Source organism: Cetorhinus maximus, chromosome 15 (assembly GCF_964194155.1).
Source record: "Cetorhinus maximus chromosome 15, sCetMax3.hap1.1, whole genome shotgun sequence".
NCBI lineage: Eukaryota > Metazoa > Chordata > Chondrichthyes > Lamniformes > Cetorhinidae > Cetorhinus > Cetorhinus maximus.
Genome location: NC_135893.1, coordinates 4,234,789 through 4,262,621, shown reverse-complemented (window position 1 = coordinate 4,262,621; position 27,833 = coordinate 4,234,789). Strand labels below are relative to the sequence as shown.

The following is a 27,833-nucleotide window of genomic DNA, read 5'->3' as shown; positions in this document are numbered from 1 at the left end:
AGTTTTTTACGCAGAGGGTAGTGAGTGTGTGGACTTCGCTGCCAGAGGAGGTGGTGGAAGCAGGTACGATAGTGGTGTTTAAGAGGCAGCTTGACAAATACATGAATAGGATGGCAATAGAGGGATACGGATCCCGGAAGTGCAAAATGTTTTAGTTGATGGGCAATATGATCGGCGCAGGCTTGGAGGGCTGAAGGGCCTGTTCCTGTGCTGTACTTTTCTTTGTTCTTTGCTCATTAACAGCCCGGTTGTAAGCAATTTTTCATGGCCTGTCCAACCTCACGGTTGCCGGATGGGGCAAACGGCCAGGCGGGCTTTACATTTTCGATGAAACCTCATCCAAGGGCAGACGAAATCTCTGTCGGACATAAAATAAAAAGAATTATCTGGGGACTGTTTTTTTTTAATGAGGTAAGCTTTCTGGTGCTTGATTGTGCTGCATGGATATTTTTTGCAGCATTTTTGCGCTTTCTTTTATTATTTGGAGGCCTGCAGCTCCCTGAGGCATCTGTCTGCCTTCAGCCAGCTCAGTGGATGTGCTCACCAGCACCCACGGTGACGTTGGTGCCTGCCCTCTTCCCACCCCCACAGGCAGTGCTGAGCCTTTCTCAGGACGCATTTCACGCTGGCTGGCCGTTAATTGGCCGTCCAGTGTGAAATCGCTGTCAGGGGCCGATTGTGGTCGGGGAGCCATTTCCTGTCAGCTCCTGGGCCCGCCGATCGTGTGCGCCCAACAAACACAAAATTCAGGCCATAGGGAAAATTCTGACCCATAATTCATCTAATTTCTAAGCTTATTCATAATTATTTTAGTAAATTTATTACCACGTTGTCTACGATCTTCCACTTGCTTTCCTCCAAGAGATCCCGGGGTTTTCTGCTTGAGCAGTCTGTTCATCTATCACAAACTCTATCAGAAGAAACTTCTTTACCCAAAGAGTGGTGAGAATGTGGAATTTACCACAGCGAGTGGTTGATGTGAATAGTATTAAACATTAACGGAAAGCTAGACAAGCAAAAGACGGAGAAGGGAATAGTGTTATTGTGATAGATTTAGACAAAGAAAGATGGGAAGAGGCTCAAGTGGAGCAAAAACGTCAACATTGACTGGTTGGGCCTAATGGCCCGATTCTGTGCTGTATATCCTATGTAATCCTATGAGTTTACGTTATTTTAATTGTTTTTTTGTTGCCCTACCACATTGGTTCACATTTCATTTTTTCATTTGGTAGTACAGAACTTGAGTATTGCTGAAAAAAGAGATGTTGAAGCTTTTCTTCAGGACACTGAAAATTAACTACCTCAGATTACCCTGAAAGGGCAAGGTATCTCACAAACCTTGACCAACAGGTGAAGCTAGCTGGTTCACACTGCTACTAGGTAGTAACAACATGAGTGGTATTCGCCAATAACAGGATGCTGCTGTCGAGCCAAATCACACAAATGAGTAATGTGGTAGATGAGTTTCAGTGCCAGTGTGATTGTAGGTATGTAGGCCATACTTTCCAAAGACTGGCATATCATATCAAACAGCATGTCCCAGTTTCTGTTCGCAATGGGCAAGGTGCCAGGCCGTACCCAACCAGCCCCTGCTTGCAAATCTCAAAACACAGTGTCCAACATTAGATGTGATTCCGCGATTGGACAACATTTGCGAAATAATCCTCAATGTGCTAGGAATAACGCTGACAACCAATTTAAGATTGTCAGTCAGACTCACAGTCTGGCGCATTTGCATGTACTGGAAGCTACATAGCTACACAGGGGCCTGTTCTTTGCAGACAGAAAGAGCATGTACACATATTGTGCCTATTTCATCTAAACAAAATAATTGATAGCCATTCACTGACTCATTTCTCAGGGCAATGCCTTGACCAATCAGGATCAAGTTGCCTGGTTTAAATTTCAAACAATGCTTGGCAGTTATCTGTCAATCACCATCAATTGGTGCGTTATCCATGGCAATGTCTCTATCAATCAGAGTCCACTTGCCAACCAATCGGCACTGTCTTCTCATACAGTATAAATTGTTGCTTTCCTCTTATACTGGTGTTCTTGCGAAGTATCCTGATGAGTGCAAGACGAAAAGCTTCAACGTGTCTCTTTTTTCAGCAATTTCATTTTTTATTGCAATTCCTGAATGTGCATCCTAATTCTAATAATTTCAACAAGTGTTAATTAATACAGAAGATGTTGCCATGAGTGGAGAATTTTAGTTATGAAACAAGATTGGATTGGCTGGTGTTGTTTTCTTTTGCAACAGAGGAGGCTGAGGGTAGATTTAATTGAGGTGTATAAAATTATTAAGGGCATCGGTAGAATGGATAGGAGGGACCTTTTTCTCTTCAGAGAGGTCAATAAACAGTGTTCTTAGATTTAACCTCATTGGCAGAAAGATTAGAGCGTAGTTTAGAGAAATGTTTTCATCCAGAGGATATGGGAGTCTGGAACTCACTGCCTGAATGCATGGTAGAAGCAGAAACACTCATCACATTTAAAATGTACTTGGATATGCACCTGAAGTACAAGGCTCTGAGCCAAGAACTGGAATGTGGGATTAGGCTGGCTAGCTCTTTTTTGGCTGGCACAGACAAAATGGCCAAATGGCCTCCTACAGTGCCATAAATTTTCAATGATTCTATGCATGAATGTGAAAACATAATCATGTATTTAACTAGCCACTGCCTAGGAATGCCTTCATTGCACAGTACTTCACGGTGTCCACAATTTTCGAAAGAGAAGAAACAATGGAATTGTGTCTCTTACAGGGCTCTCCACCACAATCGTGGCTGCTGACCCCACTGCTGGGAAACCACCCAAACAGCAGTGGATCACCTTGGCTTGGAGACCTCAGCATCTGTTTGTGTTTCCTCTCCTGTCGCCTCCACTTAAGGGGAAGGAATCTCCTGCATGTTATACACAATGAGAGTCAGCAAAAATTCTGCTGGTTAATTACAGTACTTGAAACAATATCTCCCAGATGGCACAGTAGATTTTATTGTGCTTTAGGGGACACTCTCTTTTGGTAGACATCCTGCGGCAAGACTCCCAACTCTTCAGCAACGAAGGGAGGGGTGTTGCTCATATTTCTCCACTGACTATATATTACAAGGTGTGTCACAGCCAGTCTGCTACAGGTGATGGCAAAATTGAGGCTTATTAGTTACCTTGGTCTCAGAAAGTAGGTAATGTACTGGTGAGAGTTATGCATTGTATGGCTACCTATGGATGGTGTGTTGTCTCCCAGATACAAGGGTCATGGATATCACTGAGTGGTTACAGAGCATGCTGGAGGGTGAGGGTGCACAGCCAGAGATGGTGGTCCACATCGGTATGAACGATATAGTTAGAAAAGGGGATAAGGTCCTGCAGCCTGAGATTAGGGAGTTAGGAAAGAGAGCAGGACCTCAAAGGTAGTTATCTCTGGATTACTCCCAAGGCCACGTGCTAGTGAGTGCAGAAGTAGAATACAGCAGATGAATGTGTGGCTGGAGAAATGGTGCAGGAGGGAGGGCTTCAGATTTCTGGGGCATTGGAACTGGTTCTGGGGAAGGTGGAATCTACTCCTGGACAGGACCGGGATGCATATCCTCGCAGGAAGGCTTGTTAGTGCTGTTGGGAAGGGTTTAAACTAGATTAGCAGGTGGGTGGGAACCTGAGGGCAGATTCAGATAGGACAAATTCAGAACAGGGAACAGGAAACAGAAAATTAGCGGGTGACTCTGAAAGACAGAAGAAGCAGAGGTTAAAAATTGTGTAAAGCACATGAACTTGGCAGTGTTAAAAGGTATATATATAAATGCAAGGACTATAGCAAGTAAAGCCAATGAGGGCACAGATAGACACATGGCAGCGTGATATCATTGTTATAATGGTAACAACTTAAAGAGGGGCAAAAATGGCAGCTCAACATCCCTGGCTATAGAGATTTCAGGCAGGATAGGGAGGAGGATAAAAAAGGTGGAGATGTAGCATTATTGGTTAAGGAAGCAATTACAGTCGTGAGGAGGGTTGATATATTAAATGAGGCATCGAATAAGGCCATATGGATTGAGCTCAGAAAAAAAACCGCAGCCACACTGTTAGGAGTGTACCATAGACCCCCAAATAGTGAGAGGGAGCTAGAAGAGCAAATACATAGGCAAATTTCTGCGTGCAAAAATAATAGGGCAATAATAGTTGGAGACTTCAACTACCCTAATATCAATTGGGATACGAACAGCGGACACTAAATCTTTGAATTGTGAAAAGTGGACTTTTGTCAGATCTTTTCTCAGCTTCATAAAATTCGTAATATACCTCACAGCTACTTGAAGAAAAATCAGTGACAAATCAGTGGGAGGCATTCAAAAGCAAGACTTTATGGGCACAGTGTAGACATGTCCCCACAAAGAAAAAAATCTAGAGCCCCTTGGTTATCCAGAAGCACACAGGGTAAGATAAAGCAGAAAAAGAAAGCTTATGACAGTCATAAAAAAAAACGTAATACTGTAGAAAGCCTAGAGGAGTACAGAAAGTAGAGGGGTGAAGTCAAAAAGGAAATTAGGAAAGCAAAGAGAGGATATGAAAATATATTGGTAGGTAAAATCAAAGAAAGCTTGAAGAATTATATTAAGAGCAAGGGAATAACTAAGGAAAGGGTAGGGCCTATCAGGGATGTACAAGGTAACTTATGCATAGATGCAGAAGATGTGAGCAGGGTTCTTAATGAGTACTTTGTCTCTGTCTTCACTAAGGAGAGGGTTAATGTAGACATTCTAGCTAAAGAGGAGGAGTGTGAAATATTAGATAAAATAAGCACAGTGAGAAAGGAAGTACTGGAGGGACTGTCATCCTTGAAGGTGGATAAATCACCAGGGCCAGATGGATTGTATCCCAGGCTGTTAAAGGAAGCGAGGGAGAAAGTAGAGGATGCTGTGAGGATCATTTTCCAATCCTCACTTGGTACAGGCAAGGTACCAAAGGACTGGAGGCCTGTGAACATTGTACCATTCCTTAAAAAGGGTGCAAAGGATAGGCTGAATAATTATAGGCCGGTCAATCTGAGTTCAGTGGTGGGCAAATTATTAGAATCAATTCTGAGAGACAGGATAAATTGTCAGTTAGAAAGGAACAGATTAATCAGGGATAGTCAACATGGTTTTGTTAGGGGAAGGTTGTGTCTTACTAATTTAATCAAATTTTTTGAGTAAGTAACAAGGAAGATTAATGAGTATAGTACGGCGGATATTGTTTACATGGATTTTTGTAAAGCATTTGACAAGGTCCCACATGTCAGACTGGTCAGTAAAGTAAAAGCCTATGGGATACAGGGGAATGTGGTGAGTTGGATCCAAAATTGACACAGGGACAGGAAATAAAGGTTGATGTATGTTTTTGCAAATGGAAAGCAGGTTCTAGTGGTGTTCCACAGGGCTGAGCTCAGTATTGGGCCCCTTGCTGTTTGTTGTGTATATTAATGATTTGGACTTAAATGTGGGAGGCATGATTGTGAAATTTGCAGCTGACACAAAAATTTGCCGCATGTTTGATAGTGAAGGTGACGGCTGTTGACTCCAGAATGATATCAATTATTTGGTTGAGTGGGTGGAAAAGTGGTAAATGGAATTCAGTCCTGAAAAGTGAGAGGTAATGTATTTGGAGAGGGAAAATAAAGCAAGGGAATAGACTATGAACAGGAGGATATTGAGAGAGGTAGAGGAAGTGAGAGACCTTGAAGTGTATGTCCACAGGTCTGTGAAGGTGGCAGAACAGATGGATAAGATGGCAAAGAAAGCATATGGAATGCTTTCCTTTATTATATGAGGTATTGAATACAAAAGCAGGGATGTCATGCTGGAACTGCATAAAATGCTGGTTAGACCACAGCTAGATTTTCTTGTACTGTTCTGGTCACCACAGGAAGGACAAAATTGCCCTGGAAAGAGTACAGAGATTTACAAGAATGTTGCCAGCACTTGAACATTGCAGCTATGAGGAGAGATTGGATAGGCTAGGGTTGTTTTCCTAAGAACAGAGGAGGCTGAGAGGTAACTTAATTAAGGTGCACAAGATTATGAGGGGCCTGGATAGTGTAGACAGCAAAGACCTGTTTTTCCTAGGGGAGAGGTCAATTACCAGGAGGCACAGATTTAAGGTGATTGGTAGGAGGATTAGAGGGGACATGAGGAAAAACTTCTTCACCCAGAGGGTGGTAGGTGTCTGGAATCTGCTGCCTGGTTTGGTGGTGGAGGCAGAAACACTCAACTCATTTGAAAGGTACCTGGATTTGCATCTGAAGCGCTGTAACCTACAAGGCTACAGACCAGGTGCTGGAAGGTGGGATTATAATGGGTGGCTAGCTTTTTATTTTTCGACCATCACAGACATGATGGGCTAAATGGCCTCTTTTTGTGCTGTAGCTTTTCTATGGTTCTTATCTGCTGATTTAAGTTGTTTTTATGTATACTTCTTTCTCATAATAAACAATTCCGTAGCTAGTCCAATGTAGTTAGGCTCCAAATTTCCTCAGTTCCCAAGTAGAAAGGAGAGGAAAGAGGGCAGAGATCCATGATGCCACATCTCCACCCTCGCTCACATTGTCCCAGATTTTGTTGGGTTTTCCTTTGGTGGACAAGAATGTAGAGAATTTGTGCCTACAAAATACAATAACATTGAAATGTTAGTTTCATCTGGGAATATTGGTTATGTACCATTTTGAGGGGTGTCTGAAGAAGGTGTTGCTAGCCTTTGTACTTACTCCCTTTCAAATCAAAGAGTCTGAGAGCAGTAGGCTGCCTACTGCTCTCAGACTCTTTGAAAGTGACCTTTCTTTTCAACAGGGACCAGGATCCCTGATACCCACCTCCTCAACTCTGGGCCACATAAGGAGATATTAGGACAGGTGATCAAAAATGTGGTCAAAGAGGTAGGTTTTAAGGAGCATCTTAAGGGAGGAAAGAGAGGCAGAGAAATTTAGGGAAGAAATTCCAAAGTTTAGAGCCTTGGCAGCTGAAGGCACAGCCGCTAGTGGTGGAGCGAATAAATTCAGGAATGCCCTAGAGGTCAGAATTGGGGAAGTGCAGAGATCTTAGAGGGTATTGGGGTTGGAGGAGCTTACAGAGATAGGGAGGGTTGATGTCATGGAGGGATTTGATAATAAAGATGAAAATTTTAAAATCAAGGCATTGCTTAACCAGGAACTAGTGTGGCTTAGTGAGCACTGGGCCGATGGGTTGACTGGGACTTTGGTGTAAGTTAGGGCAGCAAAGTTTTGTTGAGCCTAACTTGATGCAGGGTGGAAGATGGGAGACTGGCCAGGAGTTAAGCCTCCCTAGGATTTCTTCAGTTTTACCAGTCGTCCTAGTTCTGTAGAAAAATATCTGACATTTTCCCATGAAATTTCAAAATATGACATGTTTACATATTCCATTACACTCTCGAATCACCCATTCTCAAAAAATACTGAAATTAGACCTAGCATCTTAAAAGTTATTTGTGACTGAAATAGTAATTTTTCAGGCTAGATCTTAAGCTGACCTCTATTCCCAAAAAGGCAAAAATGACTTTTAGTGCTTGGTAACAGGCCAGTTATAAGCTTCCACACTTAGAAGTCAGGGTGAGCTCCTTGCTAAACTAAAACGTTTAAAAAATGAAACATTTAATTTACAGGTAGCCATCTGGGAATTTCTTTTTTTAGTATTTCACTTTGTACTGGTTGCAGTTATGCTGCAGCTTGTGTGAAGCCGAAGAGGTGTGAGATGCCTCTTTGAGGTTATCACAAAGCATTTGATTTGAACAACTTCATGTTAAAGTTATACCACATTTACATTGATGCAAAGTGGTTGCACCCACACAAAGCAACTGGCCTAGAACAAATTATTCAAGTATGTGCTTGCTTTATAATAAGACTGCATGATAATATAGTGGCTCAGTTCCTAGACTAACAACTTAAGAGGTCATGAGTTCAAAATTCATCAAGGAAAATTGTGAAATTGAATTCAATCAATCTGATAATTTATATTAAAAATTGAAATCAAAAACATGCTGGGCTTGTAAAAATAATGTATATACTTGAATAGTTTGTTGTGGGTCAACTGCTTTGTGTGGGTGCAATCACTTTGTATCAATGTAAATGTGGTATAACTTGAACGTGAAGTTATTCAAATCAAATTTAGCAAAAATAGTCATTTTTTGAAATGATGAATTTAGAGGAAGTTTTATTCTTCATCTGTCACATTCTAATCTTGATCTGGGACTGCTCAATTGCTCGAATCTGGCCAATCTTAATCTGTTTCCTAATGCTGATGTTCTTCATCTTTCAAAGCTCAATACTGAATTCTCAATTCCACATACAAATAAAATTAAGTCAACAAGGACACACCAGATTGGGATGGTGTATTCCTCATGTTTGCATGTTTTTAAAATGCATTAGGACCTAAACAGGTAGAACTAAAATTTTCCACTAAAATGTGATTTTTCTAAGTTGTCTTATTCCAATTCATAAGGATTTCATAAGGTTCTTGATGATCATGGATTTCATGTGAACTTCAACTTTTTACACGCTATTGTTGCTGGAAAAACCATTGAGAAAGCTAACCCTTGTTCAATCAGGAGTAACTGAATTTTTAATGAGAGGCATACTATGTTACATTTATGATTGGCCAAGCTCTCTAGTCCTGAAAAACTAATTTCAGAAGTGTGGAGTGTTGAGTATCAACCTGTAAATCCTTCCAACTTAAATCAATGGCAGGTGGTAAGAGTGAGAGAGATTCTGGGTCAGCCATGTGATGGGAAGAAATTGGAGCCTCTACCATCAGTATTCATAGCTCCACACTGCAACATGCATGTAAAAGTGTATGTTACCACAGCAACTCGGACACCTTGGGGAGTTCGGTTGGTTAGACGGCTGGTGTGAATCAGATTGGTGCCAACAGCACAGGGTTTGATCCCTGTTCTGGCTGGGGTAGATTCAGGACCTGCCTCCTTGCCATACCTGTGGTGGAAGTCATGGCGCTGTGGGTCAGACCTGCCTTCAGGTAGAGAATTGAAGTTTGCTGTTTGTAAGAATTCTTCAGTCTGATTGGCTAATCAGCCTGTATTATGATTTCACTGTTTCTGGGTGCAACAGATCCCCTATAGATAGCGCCAGATTCAAAATCACTGCAGAATAAGGGAAATAGATGCTCTAGAGCCTGCAAAATCTTTGTGGGCTTCTTTTTTCAATGTCAGCAGTAAGTGCCATCCCTTCGCACTGACCTCAAAATCTGGGGCTACTTGAAAGAACAATGCCTACAGTATAAGAAGTAGGGAAAACTGAGAGAAGATATCGAGCTCCATGCATTTGATTTCCTGGGAAAATATAATTTAAAGTATTTTGTAAAGTTAAGATTTGGGAAAATACTGCTCTCCATGTCTTTCATTTGAAAAGGCTTTCTCAAAGATGTAAGCTAAAAGCAAAAAACTGCGGATGCTGGAAATCCAAAACAGAATAAAAATACCTGGAAAAACTCAGCAGGACTGGCAGCATCTGCGCAGAGGAACACAGGTAACGTTTCAAGTCCATATGACTCTTCAACAGAACTAAGTAAAAATAGAAAAGACGTTTGGGGGGGGTGGGGACAGGTAGAGCTGGATAGAGGGCCAGTGATAGGTGGAGATAGCCAAAAGATGTCATAGACAAAAGGACAAAGAGGTGTTGAAGGTGGTGATATTATCTAAGGAATGTGCTAATAGGTGACATTAAGGGTAGAAAGCAGGATGAGCAAGGTACAGATAGCCCTAGGTGGGGTGGGGTGAAGGGAAGGGATCGAAATAGGCTAAAAGGTAGAGAAAAAACAATGGATGGAAATACATTTAAAAATAATGGAAATAGGTGGGAAAAGAAAAATCTATATAAATTATTGGAAAAAAAAGGGGATCGGAAAGGGGGTGGGGACGGAGGAGAGAGTTCATGATCTAAAATCGTTGAACTCAATATTCAGTCCAGAAGGCTGTAAAGTACCTAGTTGGAAGATGAGGTGCTGTTCCTCCAGTTCTCAAAGATGTGTTGTGCTTGAAGGCTGACAGCAACATAAAAACTCTACTAATGTTCTAAGTTTAACTTTACTACTAAAAGGAATGTTAATTGCTAACCATACAAAACTGCCGGGTCAAGCAAAACCATAGACAAAAGATCACTGGAGTGAAAATCAGGAAGATGAAACTTCACAATAAATTGTGCCTCTCAATCACACTGAAGTATTAGATGCTTTTTAAAAAAACAACCTGTACCCAGTACCCAGTGGTGGAGTGCAATACAGCTTTTCTAATTATATTTTTGTTTCATAGAGTTTGAGCTAACTCCCTGATTCCTAACACATGTGCATGAAGTATGGGGCATTCTGAGGTGAGTTATTTGGTGCAGTAAACGTTGACATTTTCTTTATTTTTCTGATTGTAAGTACAGCAGAATAATTTTTTGAACCGGTCTGGGTTTCATAATTAAAAACAATTATTTTATTGAGGAATTGTCAAGTTGTATTTAAACTTTTAGATGATCTTCACTCAATTTCTTGCAAGACAAACCCTCTTAATGGCTTAGCGGTAAATGCACTCAATAAACTGAAACTCAATCACGGACCAGGTAACATCATAAGTTCAAGCCCTGAACTGCACTAAGTTGTTTGATCTCAGTTGGGGTGCTGATCGAGAAATTCAGGCCTGTGGACTCTGGTGAGGACAGGATTAGATGGTCTGTTATAAATCCTACTGCCACATATCCTGCTCTCGCTTACTGTCCAGGATTGCAAATGAAGAATTATCTTGTGGGCAAGATATCAAAGGGTGGTTAACACTTGTTGAATCATACTCTAACATGGATCACTGCCTTCAGTAAAAGTAAGGGGAAAACTGAAGGGAAAATTAGAGGAAATAATCTTTGAAAGGCACTGTACAATAATTTTTGCACATATTTGTTGATGTGCAAGAGTTAAGCACGCTTACAAAATCATTGCATGGAGAGTTCCAAGACATTTTAAGTATGTTGAGACATAATGGAGCTGGTTATTGCCATGGAACAAATGAAGTAGGCTCAACTCCATATTGGCCACTGAGGCAGAACCTTTATCTGATGCATTGTTAAATGTCTTCTGCTCTGGTAGTTTTTCATTACAGTTGTTTTAATAATTAACTTGTAGTGCTAGAATTTAAGATTTTTATATGAATCATTATTTTCTTGAGAGTTCAGCAGCAGTTCCCAAGTGTCTGTAACTGCAACTTTTTAGTAATCGGCTCCTGCAAAATCATGCCACTAATATGTGATTGTATACAATAAAAGAAAATTACTGTGGATGCTGGAGATCTGAAATAAAAGCAGAAAATGCTGGATTAAACTCAGCAGGTCTGGCAGCATCTGTGGAGAGAGAAACAGGGTTAACGTTGTGAGTCTGTATGACTCGAAACGATCTGAAGAAGGGTCATACAGACTCGAAACATTAGCTCTGTTTCTCTCTCCACAGATGCTGTCAGACCTACTGAGTTTTTCCAGCATTTTTTGTTTTTATTTAAGAAAGAGGATGTGGTAACTTTACACTAAATTACAGCCCATTTACATTATGTGCCATGTAGATTCATAAACTTGAATTTCAACAGCAGCTCTGTAACTTAAGTGCCTGCTAACTCTGAAAGAATGAGGTGGACTGCATCTTTTTTGGCCTTGGGTGGTTTGAACACTCAATTTATCTAAAAATGCACGCATAAAGATTTTCTGCTTGCAGGTCTGTAACTTTCCTCTTGAACTAGGAAAATTTTGCAACTAGAAATTTAAGTTACTACAGCTGCTTCCTGTCAGCTGCTCATCTGCAAGCTTGCATATGCAATAACAAGCATTAATCTTGAGATCTTTTGAACTGCACAGTGTCAACTGTGGCATGGTGGTAGAATTCTCACCCAAGTCAGGAGGTTGTGGTTGAACCTCGCCCGAGAGACTCGAGCACACAATCTAGGATAGTACTTCAGTATAGTATCAGGGGGAGTGCTCCACTGTCAGAGGTACAGGCTATCAGATGATACAAATTGATGCCATGTTTGCCTTCTCAAGTGGACTAAAAAGATCAATGGCACCATTCAAAGAAGAGCAAAACAGATTATCAGGTCATTATCTCATTTGTGTTTGTGGGAACTTGCTGAAGTGCAGAACTTGGTTGCTATCTTTCCTACATTACAAGAATGACTGCACTTCAAATATACTCCATGGGGAGAATTTTCTCCCCATCATACTGGCCGGTCGGGAGCGGGTGCAGAGCCATTCGCCACTCGTGATTGGCTGCGCGCCATTTTACATGGGCGGGCTAATTAAGGCCCACCCAGCGTGACGTGCACCCAAAGCACTCAGTGCTACCTGTGCGGGCGGGGGGAGGAGAGAGAGTTGGGGCCTGCGCTATTTCGCTGCCTCAGGGAGATTAATTTCATTATAAAAAATTGAAAAAAGAATTTTAAAAAATTATTCAGACATGTCCCCTTATGTGACAGTGTTGGGACATGTGTATGAATTTTGATAAAAAATTTTATTTAATTAATAAATCCTTCATGAAACCTCATCCCGCCCGTGGATGAGGTTCCATGAAAAATACGAAGGCCGTTTGGGCTCTTCACCTGTCCTGCAACCTTGAGGTTGGACGGGCAACCCTAACATGTACATTAATTAGTTCATTAGTGGCCTTAACAGGCCTTTGACAATTCGGTGGGCAGGCAGCCGACTCCAGTGCGCGCCCGCCGAACTGAAGATCGGAATGATGCACAGTGACGTCAGGATGCACGCCCAACGTCACTGTGTGTCGTTTTACGCGTCAGCGTGCAGGGCCCGCCCCCGTACACCGAACAGAAGATTCTGCCCCATTATTTGTAAAACACAATGGGATATCCTGAGGTTATGAAAGGTGCTTTTCAATTGCAAGTCTTTCTTTCTTTCAAGGAATAGGTATCAGACATCAGCATACAAGTTGTGATCAACTGTTGTTTTATCGCTAGAAATATAGTGGAAATAAACAAAATTATTGGAATAGACATGGATGAATCAGGGGAACAAATTCTACCCAGCCAGTTAACAAACAGAAATAAAAACAGAAAATGCTGGAAAAAACTTAGCAGATCTGGCAGCATCTGTGGAGAGAGAAAGAGATAGATTTTTAATCAGTAAGGGAATCAAGGGTTATGGGGAAAAGGCAGGAAAGTGGAGTTGAGGATTATCAGATCAGCCATGATCTCATTGAATGGTGGAGCAGACTCGATGGGCCGAATGGCCTACTTCTGCTCCTACGCCTTATGGTCTTATAAAGAGAGTTAACATTTTGAGCCTAATATGACTCTTCCTCAGAACTGGCCAGTTCCAAAGATGTGGTCTCACCATTGCCCTAGATAACTGAAGCGTAAACTCCTTACTTTTGTATTCAATTCCCCTCGCAATAAATGATAACATTCTATTAGCTTTTCTAATTACATGCTGTACCTGCATGCTAACCTTTTGCAATTCATGCACTAGGACACCCAGATACCTCTGCATCTCAAAGTTCTGCAATCTCTCACTATTTAAATCATATGCTTTTTTATTTTTCCTGCCAAAATGGACAATTTCACATTTTCCCACATTATACTCCATTTGCCAGATCTTTGCCCACTTATTTTAACCTATCTATATCCCTTTGTAGCTTCCTTCTGTCCTCTTCACACCTTACTTTCCTACTTATCTTTGTGTCATCAGCAAATTTAGCAACCATACCTTTGGTCCCTTCATCCAAGTCCTTTATGTAAATTGTAAAAAGTTGAGACCCCAGCACTGATCCTTGTGGCAGACCACTCATTACATCTTGCCAACCAGAAAAAGACCCTTTTATGTCTACCCTCTGTTTCCTGTTAGCTAGCCAATCTTCTATCCATGCCAATATGTTAACCGCTACATCGTGAGCTTTTATTTTTTTGCAATAACCTTTGAAGTGGCACTTTATCAAATGTCTTCTGGAAATCTAAGTACCTCCACAGTTCCCATTTATCCACAGCACATGTGGCTCCTTCAAAGAACCCCAAAAAATTGGTTAAACATGATTTCCCTTTCACAAAACCATATTGACTCTGCCTGATAACTTTGAATTTTTCCAAGTGCCCTGCTATAACATCTTTAATAATAGCTTCTAACATTTTCCTAAGGCAGATGTTAAGGTAACTGGCCATGAAATAGGAATAAGAAATAATAAGAAGGAACCCAACACAGTGTTCTTCCAATAGCTGCCACATGAAAATTTGCCAAATCCGAACCTTGTATACAATAAGACCCTTCTCCAGTTGTGTGAAGTATGACTTCCTGATTCTATTCTTCAACCAGCTCTTTTTTCACAATAGTAATAAATTGTTGTGCAGTGATTTATTTATCAAAGACTTCGGGCAGAATCTTCCATGTGGGCTTCAGGACCCTGACATTGGGCTCAGCATGGGGAACAGTCACTCACCTGTGAATTTCCCCAGATTGCTCAGTTAGTGGTCTGAGGGCAGGCTTGTGTCCAATTTAGGACAGCGGGTTGCTTTCAATGCTGGAGGGCCAATAGGAGACCCTCCAGCTCTGAAGAAGTGGTTGGATGCCATGGCTGGTAAGTGAGGGAGAGGGATTCCCTCTTTCCAATTTTTTAGCTTTAAAATAAAAAATGCCCTTAGCAGCAGGGCCACCATTGACGAGGACCTTTAAACCTGCCAGTCTGTCGCTAGGAGGGCTCCCTCCAGGCAGCTGCACAGTTCCCCGAGGCCTTCGGGGACTGCAGGCCGACTGGAAAATTCCTGTCAGTTTCCATGAATAAGCCTGATTTGACCTTTAACGAGCTGAATTTAACTACCACATACGGGTGGGTAGCCCTGCTGCACCCCCATCTTGACACCAGGAAATGGTCTGATGCCAGAATGAAACCAGCGTGCAAGCTGGCAGCACGAAATTCTACACCCACCCACCTCTGTGTCCGGTCCCACTGGGGCCTAAAAATTCAGCTACACATGTCTGAACTGTTAAATTAACAAATACTATTATTGGAGCCTTTTCCTGAATTGTCGTCTTGATTTTATTGTCCTAAAGTAAATTGTGTGGAAATGTAAATAAAACTGTACTTATAGCTGAGTAGTAAATATTTATTATTACTGCCAATTATTGCCATAAATGTCCTACCCACGACTGCAACCATCTAGGACAAGGGCAGCAGACACATGGGAACACCACCACCTGGAAGTTCCCCTCCAAGTCACTCACCATCCTGACTTGGAAATATATTATTGATTCTTCACTGTCACTGGGTCAAAATCCTGGAACTCCCTCCCTAACAGCTCTGTGGGTGTACCCACAGCACATGGACAGCAGCGGTTCAAAAAGCAGCTCATCACCACCTTCTCATGAACCATTAAAGATGGGCATTAAATGCTGGCCTAACCAGTAACGCCCTCATCCCATGAATGAATAAAAAAAAACATGCCCCTTATAGGATTCCCCTCTTTACGTTTATGGGAATTCCACTGTTCAGATTCCTAACTTCACATAGAACAGTTTATTATTTATTAACTGAGTGTTATTTCCATTTAGATTTGTTGCATCCTCTTATTGATCTTTAACTTGCGACTGGTGACGAGCTGTGGCTCAGGAGAGTATAGTTTTCAGGAACTGTGCTGTCCCATGTGCCATGCAGGTGAGTGACAACAACCTTTTTGAATGAGTGTCACCGCACAGATTTTTGTAAGTGTTTAGCTGTTTTAAGAAGTTACAATATTATATAACAATTACGTCATAAATTATGCTTTTACCCCTTTCAAAACTTTAATGTGATATTCAAGATGTATAATTTAGAATGTTTAAGCCTAACTGGCTTCCTTGCACAGCTTGTTAGCATTTCAGGATAAGTATTTAAAGGAATAGTCCAGAATAACATACCAGTACTGATTCACAGCATCATTGACTGCTGCAGCACAAGAGCAGGCCATTTAGGCAATCAGGTCTGCCTTGGTATTTTTTTTCCTCTATCAGCTACCTAGTCAAATCACTGTCACACGTGGTCACCATGTGCCTTTTAATGTTCTACTTTTTCAAGAAATCTCAACCCCCTTTTCAAATGATTTATGGATTTTGCTTAAACAACCATCGATGGCAGAGAATTCTAATCATCCACTGTATAAAGATATGTTTTTAAAATTCTCCTTTAATTTTTTTTATTATATGCCCATCCTACTCTCCCAAAGTTTTCCTCTGAAAATCACAACCACCTAAAAATGAATTTTATTATATCTTCTCTTAATATGTAGTTGTTGTGTACAGTAGTCTCAATTTCCTCCTTAATAATAATCTCTCAACTCCTGCGGCCAAAGGATTACAGGCAAATCTTTTCCAGACCACTACCAAAGCCACTTCTTTTGGTTTGCAATCAGGAGACATGCATCAGTGACCCAGTGAGGATCCCTATCCAGTTTTACCTTCACCAACCCCTGTAAGCAAAATGGTGCCTGATTTTTGTTACACCCTTCTGGTTGATGTGGCTACCGTTTTCTTCCCCTGAGAATCTGTTGTTCGTCTGAATAGGATTACATTTTCTGCTGTAAGATGTACTTATATGTTTTGTTTGATTTCCTACAATGAAACTAGAAAATCTAACATGACACTTCTGTATCCCCTTTTCAGCATCACACTAACTTAATTTTTTGACTGCAGGTGCTCGTGTTTCAAAACACTGTACATCATCAACATCTACCATATGTGTTCCCTGTGCTCGTGGAGCTTTCATAGACCAGCCCAATAGTTTAGAAAAGTGTTTCAAGTGCAAATATTGCAATCCAGGTAAATATTTAGTAACAATCATTTTATAATGTTTAACAATCCAAGTATGTTTCCGTAAGGCTTACCGGCTTTTAGGAATACACTGCATGGGACAAAATGGACTAACCTCTGAATTTCTTTCAAGAAGTGTTTGTATTTTTTGTATGTTTTAGAAAATTTGAACAATCAAATAATTAGATTTTTGTCCAAAAATATTTTATAAAATGTATTGTGTTATGACCAGAACGGGAGGCGTGCGCGAATTATCAAGCCCCACTACTCCACAGGCCGTACCATAAATTTAAATTTAAATGCTTAATTTTCTCATCGAGATGGCCAATTGTGTACCTATACCTCTAGTACCCAGAAGAAAAGAGACTCTGACCAGTCTTCTTTCAAAAAACTCAGAATGATTACAAGTGTGCGTTAACCAGTACTTGCAACTTGTTAAAATAAGTTGTGTTTTTAAAATAAATTAATCATTCTGAGTTTTTGAAAGAAGCCTGGTCAGAGAATCTTTTCTTCTGGGTACTATAGGTATAGGTACACAACTGGCCATTTTTAGAAGTATAACTATCCATCTCTTCCTGAAGAATTCCCTCAGCACACACATAGACAAACAAAGGGCAAACAGATAGAGTCTCCCTGAAGAGATAGGCTTTAGAGGATGGTGTTATAAAATAAAGGATAAAGTCCACAGGATCTCGGCGCTGTCGAGTTGGAGTTCCCTCATGTGAAGATGAGCCACTGGTCCTGGTGGATGTCTGGAAGTTCTCACTAATTAGTCTCAGTTTTGCAGGTCCAAATGCAGACTAGTTACACTCAAATGAGGGTTCTCTGGCTACAGGTTGATAGCCACACATAATTTTAGGCAAGATAGAGAGAGAGAGCCAACTAGGGTAGCCTTCCTTCCTCAGCTTGTGCTCCAATAAGACTGAAAGCAAAACTACAGGTTCAAACTTAAGGTTTGCCTCTGCCATGTGATTGTCTTTTTGTCTCCCAGCTTCATTAATTTAAATTCTTTGCAGCCCAAAACAAATAAATGACTCCCTCTCAAGTACCATATAAGCCAGGTGATTTCTTGGAATAGGCCTGCTTGTTGCCAGTTCCAAGGTGAACTAATGGCCTTCTTTTGAAAGAAATCCAAGATTAGCATCCAAATGTATAAGTCCTTCCATTTTGTAAAAGAAAAATTCAGCCTTGAGAGATATGATTCCAACAATTGGGGTTGGAAGGATATGTGTCAGACTGAATGTCTGATATTTACAGAAACATATGGCTATTCTTAAATTCAGTCACTTTCTCCAATATGGCTACAGTAGTATGAAACTAAATTATCTAGTTATTCATGTTCAGTTGCTTCAATATGACACTGAACCAGTGGTTAGTTATACGATTTGGATGGGTTAATTAACAATGGCATGAGTAAACAGCGTATTTGTTTAAAAGTATGTAAAAATAACTTTCCCTTGATAACACACATAAGCAAATCATGATGTTTAATTGCATGTTTTCCCAAGTTGCATTAATGATACTGAGTTCAATGAAATAACAGAGCAGCTTTTATTGTTTTATGTTTTGCTTGCATCCTATAAGGTTGTTATAAGGTGACAAAGAATTTATTTGAACCTAACTGATTTTTTAAAATCGCAGAGCTGGGACTTCATACTCTGCAGGAATGCACTGAAACTCAGGACACAGTGTGTGACTGCAAAGAGGGGTATATTTGCTTAGCGAAAACAAAAGATGGATGTCACATGTGCACAAAATATGTCCCACATATTTTCAATGGAAGTACAGACAACAAAAGTATGATACGAGGTTGGTAAATGTTTTGTGGGTAAATAATACAAGATTGCAGGCCAGACATATATTGACTGAATGTGCGGCAAAAGATTTTAAAGTTGATGGAAATTAATTACGGTTTGTTTTCGGCTCCATAATCAAAAGTGCACATGAAATACATGCGCCTTGGAAAGTCTGAGGCTGGGCCAAAAATGGGCCTTTATTTTAATAAATTAGGTGAGCTCCTAACGCCTACCTGGTCTCCATTGGCATGTCACTTGTTTTAGGCAGATACACTTTAGGTTGCCTGTCTTGTTAACAGCAGCTCTCAGGAAACATGAGTGAAGTAGGCCCAACAGGAAATTCTTTCTGGTTGTCATTCCTCATCCAATCATTGTCAAAGCAAATGAAATATCACTTAGATGACTTGTTCAGCCTCCAGTCAAAAAATGAAGTTCCCTAGATCTCCACAAGCACTTCAGCCTTCCATGGTTCTGGTGAAAGCCACTCCTTCAGGAGGTTTCAGAACCAAAAGGTAGTTTTGCTTACTTTACCATACCACTAACAAAAAGTCAAGATTGCTGATGGAAGCAGCTCTGTTCGATAAATGATGATCCAGAAACTGCACATTATAGAATCTGAGCTGATAATGTTCACAGAATAAGTTTTAAAAGGAATGCTCAAGGAGAAAATTCTATAAAGTACTCTATTGGGTATGTCATTTTTTTGGACATTTGTTAATTGTTAATCATGTGTAAATGAAAATCACAGGCTGACTTTTACGTGCTGTTGGTTTCCTGTGGTGGGGGTGGGCAGGTAAAATGGGGTGAGCGCCCATCCCACCACATTCCCGCCCACCCCTGAGCTCGCCCATAATATGGTTGGCGGGGGGGGGGGGGGGGGGGGGGCGTGTGCAGGCACCGAAATCAGCCTGCCATATTTAAATGAGCAGGGAGGAAAGGGGGGAGTCACTCTTCGGGGGCTGCCCTTTGCCAATCGCGCCCCCCCCCCCCCCCTTATGTTGAACACCCCCCCTTCCTTCCTATCCGCTCACTCCCTCAAACCCACACCCTCCCCTCTCCACTGTCCCTCTCTCTAACCTACCCAAACTCTCCCGACCCAAGACCCTGGACTTACCTGCTCTGGGTTTCCAAGGCCTTAGGATTCTTTCTTCTCCAGCAGAATCTAAAAGGAATTAGCAATGTTGCCTTCACAATGCTCTAATAATTCCAAAACTTTCATGAATGCACTATTAATATTGGTTATAATAGCACCATTATTTTAGTTCAGTAATGTTTCTCTAAAATTCACCTAGGTGATCCTAGACGTCATGAAGCGAGACCAACAACACAGTCTAGAATTACTCACAATGATGCCAACATTAAGTTTTTGGGTCAGGATGATACACGGAATCCATCAATGCTTGGGAACAAAACTACAAAGAAGAAATCTGTTTCTAAATCAGAAAAACCGACTACATTCAGGAAGGAAGAGCCAGCTCCAGAAACAACTACAGGAAAATCAAAATTGGGGCGTGGACAGGACCCTTTAACAATAACAAAGATACTAACGACACTGATGCAAACAATTGATCCAGCATTTCCTAAAGAATCTTTAAAGCTGCAGGAGGCAGGGAACACAGCCATTACAGAATTACAAAATACAACGAAGACCAGCTTGGCAGACTTGCAGAGTGTTGTGCAAACTGGACTAGTAAATATTCGAACTGCTATTCTGTTTGGAATGGCAGGCCTGCAAGGTGCTATGAAAACCGGCATGGCAGATATTCAGAATGCATTGCAGACTGGAATGACTGGCATTCAAGAAACTTTAAAGTCTGGGACGGCTGATATCAAAGGTATCAAGAATGGCCTCACTCAGGCTGAGAATACTCTGAAACAACAACATACAAATTCTCAATCTAATTGGGTTCAAATGACCAAGCAGGTTGGTGCATTGGTCAACGTACTGACAAAACTTGCCTCGAACCAGTCAGTCTCCTTCATCCAGCTTAGGGATGTTACTTGCATGCTTTCCAATAAAACAGAGGCAAAAGCAGAGGCAATGCAATTGCAGGAAACAGCAAAGCAGCCTTAAGATACAATAAGGTCTATAAGATAGACCTTGATAGATTCCCAGCTCTGGTTCTTCAGCTTCACACAATAGGAGCACTGAGCTATTGGTATCCATTAAGGATGCGTAGCCCCCAAAAAATCAGCAAATTATAAATAAATATATTATTTTCCGGATGGCACTATCCTCATTTATTTTCTTCCTGTAACATACTGTATACACATTGCACCTTGGGTTTTGCATTTTGCTCAATTCGTTTCAATAATGCTATGCTCCAAGACTTGCTTTTGACTCTTAGATGTTGCAATAAAAATAAATGCTGTTTAAATTTAATATTGTATGAATGTTGATAAACCTATCATACATTTGAAAGAAGTCTATAAACAGTTTGTGTTATCAATGCATTGCTTAGATAGCCTGGCCCAAGAATATGCATTGTTACAATAAATCATGTTTAGGATTATATAACAAAAAACTTGCTTATAGAGTAGTACCATGTGATGTATTGTGTGAGAAAAGTATGTTACCCGACAGCTTATACTCATAGAAATAAATTGCTTTATTCCATTAGATGTCTGGTGCACTCCATTCCAGGCAGGGGAAAGGGTCATATTGAATGCGAGAGCTAAATATTTGGCTGTCCTATTATTACATTTTTATTGTAATAGTGGGTTTTTGTCTAATTATCCTCTGAAATCTACACATGGAGCAGGATATTACCGTCGGCATGCGGGGGTGGGCCCGACATGCCGACACGTAAAATGACGCATGATGACGTCGGGCATGCGTCCCGACGTCATTGCGCGTCATCTCGATATTTCGTTCGGCAGGCGCGCGCTGGAGGCAGCTGCGCACCCACTGAACTGTCAACGGCACATTAAGGCCATTAAAAAAGTAATTAAACTTGTTAAGAATGCTGCCCGTCAAACCTTAAGTGCGGAATGAGCTTTCCTGAAGCTTTTATAAAATAAATAAATAAATTTTCCTAACTTCACAAACATGTCCGGGACGTGTTTAAATAAATTTTTACTTTATTTATTCAAGAGTTTTCTAATCCATTCAATCTCCCTGAGGCAGCTCTGTGCCTCAGGGAGATTGCTCCGCTCTTTCACGTGCATGCGTGAAAGAACGCAGGCCCCGACTCTCCCTCCTCCCCCCGCCCACACAGGTAGCGCTGAGCGCTACCTGCTGCGTGTTATGGTGGGCGGGCCTGAATTGACCCGCCCATGTAAAATGGCGGCGCGCAGCCAATCGCAGGCAGTGATCGGCTCCCCGCCCGTTCCCGCCCAGCCCGCCTGCCATAGGAAAAATTCTCCCCATGGAGATAATCAGCAAAAGATGCCAGTAAGGAACTAACCACTTTACATTTGTTGAGTCTTGTCACTTTTTCCCTCTATGTTTCCCCTAAAGGGACTAGGGTGTTGTTTGCACTTAGCGTGGGATCAAAATGTTTCATGAACTGCTCTGCTACCCCTTTCTCTCCTCTTCCCTTGGTGGGAAATAGTGCCAATTGAGGAAAGTAATCAAAGAGGCTATGATTCTGGAGAAAGGACAAGCAAAAGGGACATGGTTGAAGAAGGTGAACAGGAGAGATCAGAACTAGGAAGTGGCTGTAAAGGGGTAAGAAGGCAAAGATTAGTTCCTGGAGCTAATAGTCTCATACAAATTAACTCTGAGGAAAACCTTAGATTTGGTGTGTTCGGGATAGTTTGCTGCATCAATATGTCCTAGAACCAACAACAGGGCAGGCCATATTAGATTACACTAGACAGCTAGGCATGGCAAAGAATACCTTTAGATTAGGGGTCTGATAAATAAAAATTCATCCACAGGATGTGGGCATCACAGGCAAAGCTGGCACTTATTGCCAATCTCAAGTTGCCCTGAGAATGTGGTATTGGGTCACCTTCTTCAACCACTGCGACCTGTATGGAGTAGGTGTTCCCGCAACATGTTATATCTAGAATGTAAATGTTGAGAATACAACTGAGTGGCTTGCTTGGCCACTTGAGAGGACAGTTAGGAATCCCTCATCTAACTCTATCAGCATAACCTGCTATTCATTTCTTCTTTCTATGCTCATCTAGCCTTTTCTTAAATCCATCAATCTCCCCTTAAATACATCACCTTGAGCATGAGTAATTAAACCAAGAAAGAGAACTAAGAACCATGAAAGTAAAACATTAAAGCAGGACAGGTTAGAATGTGTGGCCCAAATAAGTTAAAGGCAAAATTCTGCAGATGCTGGAAATACAAAACAAAAACAAAAAATGCTGGAAAAACTCAGCAGGTCTAACAGCATCTGTGGAGAGAGAAACAGAGTTAACGTTTCACGTTCGTATGACTCTTCTTCAGAGCTAAAGAGAAGTAAAAATGTGGTGAAATTTATGCTTTTTAAAGGGGTGGAGCAGGTGAAGCTGGATAGAAGGCCAGCGATAGGTGGGGGCTAAGGCGAGATTGACAAAGATGTCATAAACAAAAGGTCAAAGGAGTGTTAATGGTGATAGTGCTGGCTATAGGAGGTGTTGATGGTGACATTAAGGATAGAAAGCAAAATGTGATAATAACCGGACAAGGGTAAGCACTCTGGAAAGAACAACATGAACAAGTGACAGATGGCCCAGTGGGGGTGGGGTGCGGGAGGGAACGGTAATGGGAAAAAAGATCGAAAATAGGATAAAAGGTGGGGATAAAACAATGAATAAAAATGAAAATAAATTTTTAAAAATAATAAAAATAATTGGAAAAAAAATAAAATGAATATTGAAAAAATAGGATTAAAACGGGGTGAGGACGGAGGAGCGAGTTCATGGTGTGAAGTTGTTGAACTCAATGTTAAGGCTGGAAGGCTTGCACTTCCCTCAATTTTGTCTACTGCATTTGCTGCCCCCAATGCGGTCTCCTCTACATTGGAGAGACCAAACGCAGACTGGGTCTGTCCGCAAGCATGACCGAGACCTTCCTGTTGCTTGCCATTTCAACACACCATCCTGCTGTCATGTGCACATGTCCGTCCTTGGTCTGCTGCAATGTTCCAGTGAAGCTCAATGCAAACTGAAGGAACAGCACCTCATCTTCCAATTAGGCACTTTACAGCATTCTGGGCTTAACATTGAGTTCAACAACTTCAGACCATGAACTTTCTCCTCCATCCTCACCCCTTTTTTATCCCCTTTTTTCAATATGGCTCGGAGGGGAACTTCCAGATGGTGGTGCTCCCATGTGTCTGCTGCCCTTGTCCTTCTAGATGGTAGAGGTCATGGGTTTGGGCGGCGCTGTCGAAGGAACCTTGGTGAGTTGCTGCAGTGTACCTTGTAGATGGTACACACTGCTGCCACTGTGCCTCGGTGGTGGAGGGAGTGAATGTTTAGGTGGTGGATTGGGTGCAATCAAATGGGCTGCTTTGTCCTGGGTGGTGTCAAGCTTCTTGAGTGTTGTTGAAACTGCACTAATCCAGGCAAGTGGAGCATATTCCATCACACTCCTGACTTGAACTTGTAGATGGTGGACAGGCTTTGGGGAGTCAGGAGGTGAGTTACTCACCATGGAATTCCCAGTCTCTGACCTGCTTTTGTAGTCACATTATTTATATGGCTCACCACAACTTCTCAAGGGCAATTAGGGATGGGCAATAAATGCTGGCCAATCCAGCAATGCCCACATCTCCTGAAAGAATCAAAAAAGGAAACGGTGGGCTGATTACTTGTGTCAGTATATACAGTAGTGGAAGAGCGTAATTTGCTGGACATCCCAAGGAAATTAATATTGAATCTGAGCAGGGACTCACCCAAATTAACATAAGCAAAATAATGGGCCTATAGAGTGCCAAATCCACAGGACCAATGGTTTCCATCCCAAGGTTTTCAAGAAAGTGGCTGAGAACATTGCTGATACTCTAACTATGACATTCCAAAGCTCTCTTGACTCAGGAACCGTTCCTTTAGATTCAAACCGTTCCTTTAGCATGTCCCCCGTTGTTTAAGGCGAGAGAAAGAAAAACCAGGAAATTATAGGCCAGTTAGTCTAACATTCGTCATTGGGAAATTACGAGAGTCTATAATTAAGGATAGAATAAACGAACAGCATAAAAATTTTCAGCTGATCAGAGAGAGCAAGCATGACTTTGTAAAGGGTAGGTCATGCCTGACAAATCCGATCATATATTTTGAAAAGGTGATTAAATTTGAAGGGTCGGTTAGCTCAATTGGCTAAATGGCCAGAGCGTGGAGCAGAATAATGCCAACACCACAAGTTCAATCACCATAAGACTACAAGACGTAGGAGCAGAAGTAGGCCGTTTGGCCCATCATGTCTGCTCCACCACTCAATGAGATCATGGCTGATCTGATAACCCTCAACTCCACTTTCTTTCCTTTTCCCCATAACCCTTGATTCCCTTACTGCCAAAGTGCATAACCTCACATTTTCACACATTATATTCCATCTGCCAAGTTTTCGCCCACTCACTTAGCCTGTCTATATCCCTCTGTGGACTCTGTATCATCCTCACCACTTGCCTTCCCACCCATTTTTGTATCATCCGCAAACTAGGCTATAGTACATTCACTTCCCTCATCCAAGTCATTAATATATATTGTAAATAATTGTGGCCCCAGCACTGATCCCTGTGGCACTCCACTAGTTGCAGGTTGCCATCTTGAAAATGCCCTCCTTATCCGAATTCCCTGTCTTCTATTAGTTAGCCAATCCTCTATCCGATGCAATATACACATAGACTGTGGTAGTTCTTGGTGCTTGCTTCCTCACCTAGCCCCATTGTGATATCATGGTATACACTGTGACTTGGAACGCTTGGATAATGAGGACACTACGCGAAGAGAGATTTGTGGACAGGAGAATGCTTATATGGACATCCAGAAAGCATTTGATAAAGTCCCTCATAAGAACCTGTTGAATGCCATGGAATTTGCCCTGGTTAAGAAATTGGCTGAGCAGCAGGAAACAGAGAGTCGGGATAATGGACAGATACACGGCTTTGCAGCATGTGGATAGTGGTGTCCCACAAAGATCTGTGTTGGGGCATCAATTATTCACTATGTTTATTAACAATTGAGATGGTGGGATAGGACTCGAAACGTCAACTCTTTTCTTCTCCGCCGATGCTGCCAGACCTGCTGAGTTTTTCCAGGTAATTCTGTTTTTGTTTTAGAAAACCACATACCTGTATTCAAGTTTTCAGATTACATAAATACAGGTGACATTGAATGCAATGTAAATGGAAGCATAAGCTTACAAAGAGCTAGTAATAGATTAAGTGAATGGGCAAATTTATGGCGAGTGGGTTTCAATGTAGGCAAATGTGAAATCATTCACTTTGGACCTAAAAAGGACAGGACAGAGTACTTTCCAAATGGGGCAAAGCCAGAGACAATGGAAAAACAAAGAGACTTGAGGCTCCATGCGCACAGATCATTAAATGTCATGAACAGGTACAGAAATAATCAAAAAGGCTAATGGAATGCTGACCTTTTTATCTAGAAAACTAGAAAGCAGAGAGTGGAAGTCATGTTATAGCTAAGCAAAACCCTAGTTAGACCACAAATGAAGCACTGTGAGTCATTCTGGGCACCACACCTTAGGAAGGATATACTGGTCTTGGAGGGAATACAACATGGGTTTACCAGAATGAACACAAGAATTAGCAGCAGGAGTGGGCTAATCAGATCATGGCTGATCTGATTTTGGCCCCAATTCCTCTTTCCTGCCTGTCCCCCATAACCCTTGATTCCCTTGCTGATCAAAAATCTAACTCAGCCTTGAACATATCCAGTGACCCAGCCTCCACTGCTCCCTAGGAAAGAGAATTCCACAGACTAACAACCATCTGAGAAAAAAAATTCTCCTTACTCTTAAATGGGAGAACCCTAATTTTTAAAATGTGTAACATGTTTCTAGATTGCTCCCACAATGACATCTGGTCTCCAAGGGTTAAATTACGAGGAGAGCTAACACAAATTAGGGTTGTATTTCCTGGAATTTAAGAGGTTAGGGGATAATTTGATAAAAATTTTGAAGATACTAAGGGGTACAGATAGGGTAGACAGAGATAAACTATTTCCACTGGTTGGGGAGTCTAGGACTTAGTTGTACGGCAGCCATGATCTCAATGCATGGCACAATGTAGCCATGGATGGACAGGACACAATTTCAACATTTATGTTATGAAACCTTAAAAACAGTTTTGGTCTCAACTGGCGTATTGTGTACAATTCTGGGCATCACATTTTAGCAATGATATTAGAGTTTTCAAGAGGGTGCAGGAAAGTTTTATGAAAATGGGCCCTGAGTTGACTTCAGTTTCATGGAAAGATTGAAGAAACTGGGCTTTTGCTCTCTTCCGAGAACGTTAATGGGAGATTTGATAGAAGTATTTAAAATCATGAGAGGTCTAGACAGAGTAAATAGGGAGAAATTGTTCCCATTGGCAGAAGGACCAAGAAACAGAGGATGCTGATATCAGTTGAAAAGCAAAAGAACCAACTACGACATGAGGGTAAACTTTTTTATGCAACAAGTGATTAGGATCTGGAATGCGCTGGTGGAGGGAGATTCGATCATGGCTTTCAAAAGGGAATTGGATAAGCACTTGAAGGGAAAAGATTTGCGGGGGAGGGGGTAAACAGTGGGACTAGACGAGTTGCTCTTGTAGACAGCTGGCACAGAGACAAGAGGGCCCAATAGCCTCCTTCTGTGCTCTTCTGTGTGGTTAAATGTCCTCCTCCTGGTCCTGGATACAGCATATCTTCTAGTATTCGTACCGTACCAATTCTGCTTACTTATTTTTATTGCAAACACTAGAGCCCTATGATTAAGTTTCACAATGAAACGCCTCCTACATGGGGTGGGTGGGGGGGATATCCTATTTTTGACCTGCGTCATCCACTTAACCTCAATGGGATGACTCAGACCGGAGCGGAACTTCTCTATTTTTCCATCACGTCAAATATTAAGATAGGGAAATATTCATTACCATCTCTCCAAGCCAGTGAGAGAAGCTGCTGTCAATCACTGGAGCCCCAGAACCATAAAATAAGATGAAAGAGCGAGTCGTGATGGCGGCGAATGATTGATACCTGTGCTCGCCAATCAGCGGCCTGCCTCTGGACAAATGGGGCGGGATCCGCCAATTGGGCCAAGGAAAAGGCGGGACTTCCGCCTCCTCACG

General features: G+C 41.5%; 1 protein-coding gene and 1 long non-coding RNA gene across 3 annotated transcripts; one reads left to right on the top strand and one right to left on the bottom strand.

Annotated features, from left to right (window-relative positions):
- Nucleotides 1-211: 211 nt before the first annotated feature.
- LOC144690348 (uncharacterized) lies at nt 212-27,816 on the bottom strand. Its single transcript, XR_013578867.1, has 3 exons — nt 27,639-27,816; nt 826-1,006; nt 212-358 (listed from the first exon to the last, which is right to left on the bottom strand). It is a non-coding gene; the product is annotated as an uncharacterized LOC144690348 (long non-coding RNA).
- On the top strand, nt 10,307-21,217 carry LOC144691160 (uncharacterized). Of its 2 annotated transcripts, XM_078559226.1 has the most exons (4): nt 10,307-10,366; nt 15,569-15,671; nt 16,685-16,810; nt 19,890-21,217. In XM_078559226.1, exons 1-4 carry the CDS (start codon nt 10,352-10,354, stop codon nt 20,669-20,671), a joined length of 1,026 nt encoding a protein of 341 aa, XP_078415352.1. In that variant the 5' UTR covers nt 10,307-10,351; the 3' UTR covers nt 20,672-21,217. The 2 variants fall into 2 exon arrangements, with proteins under 2 accessions (XP_078415352.1, XP_078415353.1); XM_078559227.1 differs by lacking the exons at nt 10,307-10,366; nt 15,569-15,671; nt 16,685-16,810 and adding an exon at nt 18,409-18,610.
- Nucleotides 27,817-27,833: the final 17 nt, after the last annotated feature.